The 10,914-nt window shown below is 37.1% G+C and overlaps 1 protein-coding gene across 1 annotated transcript in view; it reads right to left on the reverse strand.

Moving 5' to 3' along the window:
• Positions 1-8,132: 8,132 nt before the first annotated feature.
• EPYC (epiphycan) overlaps positions 8,133-10,914 on the reverse strand; it is a 56,820-nt gene continuing 54,038 nt past the window's right edge. Inside the window, exon 6 of the mRNA XM_008581536.1 lies at positions 8,133-8,303. Coding sequence (XP_008579758.1) covers positions 8,133-8,303 — 171 coding nt within the window. The remainder of the gene's footprint in view (positions 8,304-10,914) is intronic.

Below are 10,914 nucleotides of genomic sequence, written 5' to 3' on the forward strand. Positions count from 1 at the left end.
GATCCCGTTGCCGGTCCCCGGTCCGGTACGGGGGCGACACTGAGGGTTGCGATCCATTGCCGGACACGGAAAAAAGACAAAAGACAAAAAAAAAAAAATCAGGGAAGCTGATGGTGTCCTTGGTGTAAGTCCTGGAACCCAAAAGCTGAAGAGTCTCGAGCTCTGATGACCACTGACAGGAGAGAAGAGTGTATTCCAGTTCCAGTGGATAGAGAGATTCACCTTTTTTCTCTGCTTTTTGTTCTCTCTGGGACCCCAGCAGATTGGATGGCTCCTGCCCACACTGAGGGTGGGTCTTTCACACCCAGTCCACACAGGCTGTCATACTAATCTCTGCTGGAAACACCCTCATGGACACACCTAAAAAGATAGCTTTACCAGGTTTCTCGGCATTCCTTAATATAATCAAGTTGATACCTAGAATTAATCTTCACAATCCATATTCTTCAAATACTACAAAATGAAATATTCTGACTCAATATTAAAATACAACATGTTTACCACATTGTTATATATTGTACTAGTTTTCTGTTGCTACATAACAAATTACCATAAACTTGCTACTTAAGACAACATACGGTAACAAAGCTGAAAAATTCCCACCATCTAAGGGATGTTATAGCCATCGTAATCTCATAGTGCAATGCATTATTCACGTGTTTGTGGTAACACTGGTGTAAACTAACCCATCACAAAATATGTTGAGGAGGAGTACCCAGTTTACCCACGGGGTGAGCCTTCCAAAGGTAGCTCAGACCTTTAAGATAGAAAGCCAAGCATTTGACACATTAGGGCTGACCCCAAATGAAAAGGTTGTCTATTTTAGAATTCCTGCGTTTTAAATGATTCCCGCCCCTCCTTACAGCAACGTAATAGGTAATAACAGTTAGCTAAAAATCACTGAGTGCTTGCTGAATGCAGGCACAATCCCTACCTGCAATTTAATTTCCTTGACTTGTGTGGATGGTTTTATTTTAATCCTCACTTAACGGATGAGGAAAGTGAGACACAGAGAGACTTAGTAACATAATTAGAGTGCCCATGCTCATGCAACCACTGGCCAGTGTAGATAACAGGAAAGTTCATTATTGTTCCCTTTTGCAATACACTTGAAAACAATGACAAAATTGTCTAATGATGCATTTCTCAGAATGTATCCCTGTCATTAAGCAACACATAACTGTACATTTATTATCTCAAAGGTTCCAGGTGCTGAGTTTAGGAACAGTTTTGGGGTCTTCTGCTCAGGATCTCAACAAGATGTAATCAAGATGTTGACTGGTTTGGGCTCACATTTGGAGACTCAATTCAGGGAAATCTTCCAAGATCATTCATGTTCTTGGCAGAGTTCATTTACTTGTGGCTCTGTGACTGAGGCTCCGCCTTTTTGCTGTCTGTTGGCTGGAGGTTACCTTCAGGACTTGAGAGGGCACCCACACATCCCAGGAGCCAAAAGCGGTTCCTAGACACTGTCCACAGTTCCTTGCTATGGGCTTCCTCTACATGGCTGCTCATTTCAAGCCAGCTAAGAGACTCTCCCTAGTTCTTCCTAGCAAAATGGATATAGAGATACAGATAAAGATACAGATGCAGATACATACACACACACACAAGTGTGTCTGTGTATCATAATCTTGGGCTAGACATTTGTCCCATTCATCACCTTTGCCATATTCTGTTGGTTAGAAGCAAGGACCAGGTTCCACCTTTACATGAGGGCGGGGGATGGGGGTGGGGGGGGCGGCGGGGTTGGATAACACAAAGAAACAAAGAAATAAACACTAGGAGGTAGGAAATCATTAGGGGTTCATTCACTACATAGATGAAGCAAATTCAGTAGACTATGTCCTTCATATTCACTAGTTATAACTTTATTTGGAAGATTTTAATCACATTGTTCTCATTTTGAAATTCCAGTAAGTGCCTTATCAGGGCATAGCTTATGCTATACTTTATGTTGATTAGAGTGTTATGATGTTAATTGGAAAACACATTCAAATCTTGGTGCTAGGATTTTTGCATTTGTGTAGCTTAAAAAGAGTGAATTCTAACACTTGATGGCAGTAGTAGCTCGTTCAAAATTTAATCAGCAAGCGTCCCTATATAAAACAAACTATGAAAAGGAAACACTTTATTTTTGTATTTTATTATGAATTCCATTTTTAAACTATTCCAGGTTGCCAATATTAATTACCCTTTATTCTGATGCAGTGGAACTGGGTACATTTGTTAGATGTTAGCATTTTTAAATTGGCATTTGAAAATAAACTTCAGCTAATTAAACTTGCAAATAAAATTCTTCAGAAAGAAGTTGGATAAGGCTGATCTATTTAGTCAGATAAACAAAACTCAACAAATATTTTTTACATCTATCTATACAACTAATGCAGTGCTATGGGATGCAAAACTAAGTAAATCAATAGAACACATTTTAATCAGACACCTTCTTCCACCACAAAGACATCCACACACTGGGATTTAAAACCAAAGGCCAGCTCTTCCTCATGGTCACAGAGGGTAAGTATAAGGTAGCAAGCCTTTCTAGCTTTTCAAAGGTGAGACAAAGAGATTCAATAGAAAAACCTATGGTTACTAAAGGCAGGAAAGGGGAAGGGGACAGGGAGATATTGAGAGATTAAGATATGTTTAATGGACACAAAATTACAGCTAGATAAGAAAAGTAAGTTCTATTGGTATACAGTAGTGCTATGCATCTATAATTAACAATAATTTATTGTATGTTGTCAAATGGCTAAAAGGGAGGAGTTTAAATGTTTTCATCACAATGAAATGACACATTTTTGCTGTGATGAATTTGCTAACTACCCTTATTTGCTCTTCACACATGGTATATGTGTATTGAAATATAACTCTGTACCCCATAAGTATGTACAATCGGTATGTTTCAATTAAATTTTTAAAAATTACTCATTGCTTTCTCTCAATAATTTGGGAAGTTGTGGGATTAATTTGAAAATTTGTGAGATGTGTTGTGCATCAGGGAACACCCTTGTGTTATTTGTCCATTTATGAATCCTCAAATCATTTTAAGCAAATTATGAAGAGGAATTTAACTTCGTGATAACTACCAAGACAATGATTCTAGATCTAGAGAAAAGCAAGGATGTCAGTTTTAAATCCATAATAGTACCATGTGTAGGTATTTGCTATCATCTTTTGGAAATATTATTAATTAATTCTATAGCAACTCAAGATTTTCAGAGGATTAACACAACATATTATAGTCATGACATCTGTGAAATATATATACTCAGTAATGATTAAGTAGAAATTGTTAGCCTGGAAGTGTTTGCTTGTAGTTATAAAGTACAATATATTATGGGGCAATAGATTTCAGTGTTTTTACCCCCCTCTTGAAAAATAACTTATAATATTTAGATAAAAATAAAAATGTATATCAATTAAATGGGAAAAAAGTTGGATTATTAAAAGATATATATTGTGTTTAATCAGGGGTCAGTTTGAAAATTTGAGCTGTCAATTAAGATTGTGAGCAGTTTAAAATGTTCAGTTAAATATTACACTGTTAGACGTATTGCTAAAATGTTATCATCACATTTTTGTGGTTATTGTAAGCACTTTATCCTTCTAGAGTTCACGGGGAACTACATATGCAGAGCAGCCTTGTGAGTAGCCAGTCATAACGCCTGTGAGACTGTCAGTTAGCACCATAACATATACATGATGATGCTTTTTTCATTGCAGCATTTTATTTTATTTTGCTTTATTTTATTTTTTTTTTATGCCACAAAGTCCCCTGACTTTGTATTAATGGTGTGCTGAGAAGGCAATTAGGACAGAAGTATTCCAAAGCATTTGTGGGGGAATTTGATATCATCAGTAATGTTCATACAGGCAAGGCCTCATTCTGACTTTCATGGGCCCCTTCCTTTGTAAAAAAAAATTAAATAAAAATTATATTTTATGGCTTTCTGCTATGAAGAGTATAACCCAGGTTAGGTTGATTACTGCATATTTATTATTGTTATTACCATGTTCTCTCTTTATATTAAAATAAATAAAATTAAACATCTTCGTAGGTTCCTAATATTGTTGTGGGCTCTAGGCACCAAACCTCCTGTGCCTATTGAATTAGTCATCCCTGCCTGCTAGGAACTCATGGCCCTAGGGATTGCAATCCATCTTTCTGCTGATTTTCCAGAGGACAGGTGTCTGGAAGACTACTCTGATCCCAAGAAGTGGTTCCTCTACTGTGACTTGAAAGAAGGCCCTTGGTCATTTGTAAGTCACCATAGCATTAAAAAAAGATTATGCTGATCTCTGCATCTTTGTCCAGTCTGTACACCATTTTCTCATATCACAAAACAGGAGAAAGGCCATGTCTGTGGTATTTGAGGCACAATGTGGTGGAATAGAACAGGATTTGGGAATCTGCCCTTGACCTAAGGCAGGTTATTTAATCTCTCTCCTCTGATCTATTACTTGGAATAGTTATTATGCCCAGCTCCTAGGATGTTGTGAGTTAATACAGTCTGAACATCTCAGTAGAGTACCTGGTACCTATTTTGTATCCAATGATTGATTGTTATACAATGATGTGTGTATATATGGGCTAACTTTAAAGCAACATTTAATATGCTTTAAAGTTAAATTCTAGGCCAAAAAATAATTTTCTGACACTATCCACTGAAGTATACTCTTATAGTCTCTTGTATTTTACCATCTTCTATTTTATAGGAATGATGTGCTTTAGCTCTTAATATTTTAAATACTTTAACATTGTTTAAAATTTTCATAATAGCTCTATGGATATTCCAAGAGCTAACCATTTGTCTACTGGCAGTGTTAATCAGTTAACCTCATTAAAATGCATACATAATAAGATTTAGTAGGTGATTTTTTTCTTTCCTCCATATTACTTTACTACATATCTTCCACAAATGAAACAAAAGTAACCATCAAAGATAGTTAGGACTAAAGTTATGTCCATATGTTAAAAATAATTGAATTTTGTTAAGGATCGTAGCAATTCTTTTTCTTAAACTATAAAATGAATGAAAACCAAATCATTTGTCTGCCTCATTGGCCAAACAGAACTGGAAAAGCCAGCGACACTGTTTGTCTGTTTCTTCAAGCATATTGCATTTCAGAGGCATAATAGTAAAATGATTCCATTTACTGTTTCCTTATTCTTACCACTGCCAATATTTTCTATGTGTTTCTAGGAATATTTAAGGTTATAGAAAGGAGGTCATTATCTGCGGTGAGTCACCATTTGCTTAATACTCCTGGGATTTGGAGATTGTAATAGGTAGAATTTTATTTTTTTATTTTTATTTATTTATTTATTTTTTGTCTTTTTTTTTTGGATACCGGCCGCACCATGCTCAGCCAGTGAGCGCACCAGCCATCCCTATAAAGGATCCGAACCCGCGGCGGGAGCACTGCTGCGCTCCCAGTGCTGCACTCTCCCGAGTGAGCCTCGGGCTCGGCCCTAATAGGTAGAATTTTAAAGACGGCTCTCCAAGATTCCTGCCTGCTAGTTATTCAGACATTCATCTAAGTACTCTCGTTAAAACATTTTGCAGATATAATTAAAGTCTCAAATCAGTTGACCTTAAAATATGACGGTTTTCCAGGTGGGCCTGACCCTATCAAGTGAGCACTTTGAATATGGAGAAATTTATCTGTACAGCAGCAGAAGAGGAAATCAGAGTGATCAGAATGACAGGTAGGATTTGACATGCCATTACTGGCTTTGAAAAAGGAAGGGATCATGTAATGAGGAATGTAGGAATCCTCTAGAAGATGAGCAGGCCCCTGGCTGACAGCCAGGAATTGGGGACCTAAATCCTACAACTACAAGGAACAAATTCTTCCAACAAACTAAATGAGTTTGGAAGTGGATTATTCACTATATCTCCAGGTAAGAGCCTAGCCAACAACATCTGGATTTCAGTCTTGTGAAATCCCAAGTACAGAACCCACATGAGTCTTGTGGAACTTCTGACTTAGAGAAACTGAGAAATACTACATGGGTGTTGTTTAAGCTGCTAATTTTCTGGCAAATTTTGTTAGGCAACAAGAGAAAGCTCATATAGATACACAACATTAGAATAAACTTATTTTAGTCTGGTTCACAATAATGTAATTATGAGAGTGTATCAAAAAAGTCAGAACAAAAACTCAATCAATTTTTAAATGTCACTGGTTTGTGAAACTTGGTGGTTGGATGGTTATTCTATTTTAAGCTTTTCAACTGTTGGAGTTTACAAATTCTGATTAAATGCATAATTAGTCTTCTTCCATAGGTCTCAAGCAAATTAATATATACTTTTTTGTTATTAAAGACTTATTGGGGTTTCTACTCCTCAATTAAAGTGGCAAAATCTTTATGCTTCTAAAGTGGGAACACATTAGAGCAATGCTCTTTGTTCCATTGTAGAAATTATGGATTTAGCTAGTGTCCACAAAAAATGGCCTATAACAAATGTGGACTAATGAGAAAAACTTTAGATCGTTTAGACATAGAAATATATTTGCCTGAAATATACAGTTAGAAATGTATAGATATTGTAATTACTAATTGTCTCTTTTTTTACTTTAAAATATTAATACAGGAATAGATTATGCAATGATATAAAAAAAAAATTTGATATGAAACCATCTCAGTGAGATTGTAGAGTCAGGCACTCTGTTGGTCAAAGCATAAGTGGGTATAACATTTTCAAAAAGCAATTTAGTAACGTTTATCAAAATTTGAAATAACATTTGGCCCAGAATTCTACTCCTGTTTGATATTAAACCATCTCAGTGAGATTGTAGAGTCAGGCACTCTGTTGGTCAAAGCATAAGTGGGTATAACATTTTCGAAAAGCAATTTAGTAACGTTTATCAAAATTTGAAATAACATTTGGCCCAGAATTCTACTCCTATAAATTTATCCACAGATGTACTGACATGTACACAAAGTTATGTTCAAGCAACAATATTCTTTGCGGTTTTGATTTAAATACAAGAAAGTGTTCATCCATGTAATGGACTGATATCTGGTTTTCAGAATCCATAGAGCTGTATGTGCTGATATGGAAATATCACCAAAAAATATTTTTGAATGAAAAAAGCAAGGTTCAGAATAGTGATTATCTTTTGTACTTAAAAATTCATGTTTACATGTATAGATATAGCATAATAGTGATATTTATACACATGTGGCACATGCACATATATATTTGTGTAAAAAAAGAGAAATTACTTATGTTCAAGTTCTTGTTTCTCATGGAAAACTTCATAAAGCTTTGCAAAAAAATTAATATTTCTAGGGGCTGGATCTTGTCTTGCCCCTGGAAGGGAACTCAGTTTTTGTTGTCTTTTGGTTTCTAACCAAGTGCCGGTATTATGATTATATGTTTTAGAAAGATCTACTCTTCTTAGAAGGTATTCCTTAACTTCTCCATAGTGTGGTAATCATCTTCTATATTTTCCATTTTCTGTATGTTTTTTTTTCCACAAGCACAGAAATACACCAAGTGACTAGTCAGTTTAGTAAAGGTCAAAATAAGTTGACATATCTTTAAGATGATAAAATGTTATCATTCAGAAACTGAAGGATAAGTGTATTATTACTGGATATGGTTATTTGCATATTGTGATTATAAGTATATTTCCGCTTAGGCCATTTTAATTTTTAAATATGTTTATTCTGCTCTTCATGCTCATTAATGAATTAGGGAGAAAATATGCTTTAGAAAAAGAAAAGACAGAAAAGTTTGATTAAACACATCTAAATCTTGGCAAAATACCTAAAGTGTTAACTTTATTTTTTTTAAATTTATTATATAGTTAATTTGAAATTATGTAGGATATGAACCCCTAAAACTTGCAAGTAATTTATAAGAATATCTGTAAAATGTTATCCATCACTTAGTTTTGCTCTTTCTGTACATCTCGTAGATTTATGCCTAACTCATCTGGTGTTTTCTTAAATTACTACATTTTCATTGTATTTTAACACTTTTAGTTGTATTTTATACAATTATATCATCTTTCACAACACAGCGTGAAAGTATCATGCTGAATTTTGTTTTCGAAGACAGCAGTAAGAATTGTTTTGTTGTAGTAGGCATCACAATGCTAATCATTATCTGAAATTAGACAAGACTCCCAATAGGCAAACGAGGTAGACACATGTATGCTTGAGGAGTTTTGCTGAGATTGATAGGGTTTCCATCCAATCGAATATCTTCCAGTGCCTTACGAATATAAGTCAAATTTTTAACATTGCAGAAGGTGTCTTCATGCATCTCCAGAATGTTGTTATTCTAAAAAAAAAATAAAAATAAATTACAGGACAAAATACAACATGTCCTTAGTATCGATTGATATTATAATTCATTTTACTTCAACCCCATATTTATTCTTTTGTTCCTTCCCTCATCAAAATTACATATTATGCGATTATTATATGCCAAGCAGTTTCTAATCAATGGGAATAAATCAATTAACAAAATAAGAAGCTTTTACTTTAGTAAGGGATATAAAAGATAAAGAAATGAGAAAACAAATTTAGAGAAAAAAAGTTATTTTGAAAAATGATGAATACTATGAAGAAAGGATGGTGACTGTGAAAAGTTATTTTAAGAGGTAGCAGTTGAGCTGAGAATGGACTGACCAGAAGACATAGGCATGAAAAGAACCAAGGGAAGGACATCCTAGCAGAGAGAACATCAAGTTCAAAGCCCTGAGGAATTAGCATGGAATGTTTCTCCCTGGACATTCAACATTCAAATGAACTTGGCTGAACTGAAGTGGAGGAGGGAGGAAGCAAATATCAGGAAGATAAGCAGGTCCCAGGACTGAAATTTTAAAAAAGAATGTTTCTCCCTGGACATTCAACATTCAAATGAACTTGGCTGAACTGAAATGGAGGAGGGAGGAAGCAAATATCAGGAAGATAAGCAGGTCCCAGGACTGAAATTTTAAAAACAGTTTTAATGAATATATTTCACATGCCATAAAATCCACTCACTTAAATTGCACAGTCCAGTGATCTTTAGCATATTCACAGAATTGTGTAACCATCACCATAATCTAGTTTTAGAGCATTTTCAACACCCCCAAAAGAAACCCTATGCACATTAGCAGTAACCCTCATTCCTGCCCTCCCACTCCCACCCCTGCCTGCCAACTCCTATCAAGTGATAATCTACTTTCTTGTTCTGGGTGTTCTACATAAATATAGTCATACAGTATAACTCTTCGTGACTGGGTTCTTTAGCTTTACATCATGTTTTTAAAGTTCATAAATGTGGTAGCATGTATCAGTACTTCATTCTTTTTATTGCCCAGTAGTATTTCATTGTATAGATATACCACATTTGTGTTTATCTATTCACCAGTTAATGGGGAACCAGGGCACCAGGAGCAATTTCTATACATAGGTACCTGGTTGACTATAGCTATGACTCTGCCACCCTGGGTCCAGTTCTGTGTTTATAAGGGAAAAAGTAAGGTCCTTGCTGTTCAAACAGTGCAGAAGTCAAAGCACAATCACAAAGAAATAAAAAGGCCCATATATCAAGGAGACCCGGATGAAGAACTTTTGACTCCACTATATCTCATCCCTTCAGGGATGCCTGGCCCCAGACAGCCCCCTAGCTTTAGTCCCTTCATCCCCACCAGCATTGCCACCAGAGAGTCCCGAGAGTCCTGAACTGCTGGGGAGGTGACTCCACTGTGCCCAAAAGGTATCAGCCCTTCAGATGCCCCTGTGGGAGACCTGAGGTACATAGCAAGTCAACCCAGATGTCAGTGTGAAGCCAGGGCATCACCTCTTCTACTACCAACCCTTCACAACCACAGATCTTTTGAATTGGAAACACCATACTCTGTCATATTTGGAGAAACCTTAGGCTGTCATTGAACTCTTGGAGTTGATTTTCCTCACCCATCAGCCCACCTGGGAAGACTGTCATCAGTTACTTCTCATTCTCTTCAATACTGAGGAATGGTGACACATCCTGACTGTAGCTAGGCAGTGGTTGCAACAGCAGGCACCCACAGCCACAATGGATCCCAAGACCTGGGCAAGAGATGCTGCTCCAGATGCAACAAGCTGGGACTTCAATGAAGAAGAAGGAAGAAATCAACTCCATCGATATAGAGAAGCCCTCCTCCAAGGGCTGAGAGCAAGGGCCAAGAAGCCCACCAATATGCCCAAAACAACAATTGTAACCCAGAACCTGGACTAACCACCTGCAGAATTCTATGACAGGTTATGTGAGGCCTTCCGAATCTACACAGCATTTGACCCCGAAACAGCCAAAAATCAATGGATGGTCAACACAGCCTTTGAGGCCCAGTCCTGTGTTGTCATTCATTGCAAGCTTCAAAAGTTGGAAGGTTTTGCTGGGATGAATGCCATGCAGCTCCTAGAGGTGGCCTACAAGGTATTTGTCAGAAGGAAGTGGATAAACACCTGAGACAGAAGGCGGCACTCTTGGCAGCAGCACTCAATCCAGACTGGAATTCTGCACTGAAGAAGATGAAGAACCACCACCAAGAAGGACAGGCACCCCTACAGACCAACCAGTGTGCTTTCTGCAGGGAGTTTGGCCACTGGAAAATTGAGTGCCCAAAAAGGGGGAAGAAACCCCAATCAATGTCCCAAGACAAGGCACACTCTGGAAAGAAAAAAATATGAGCCCAAACCATCGAGCCAGGAGTTCCAGAACTTCACTGGCCTTGTGGGGATAGACTCAGATTAGGAAAGACTGGGCTCTCTGTTTCTGGGCCCTCAGGAGCCCATGGTCAAAGGTGGCAGGGGGCCAACTTATGACTTTTATGGTGAACACTGGGGCAGAACATTCTGTAATCACCCACCTAGTGGCTCCATTCTCAGGTCAAAAGGCTACCATTGTTTGTACTACAGGG

This window comes from Galeopterus variegatus, unplaced genomic scaffold, assembly GCF_000696425.1.
Source record: "Galeopterus variegatus unplaced genomic scaffold, G_variegatus-3.0.2 Scaffold2384, whole genome shotgun sequence".
In the NCBI taxonomy this organism is placed as follows: Eukaryota; Metazoa; Chordata; class Mammalia; order Dermoptera; family Cynocephalidae; genus Galeopterus; species Galeopterus variegatus.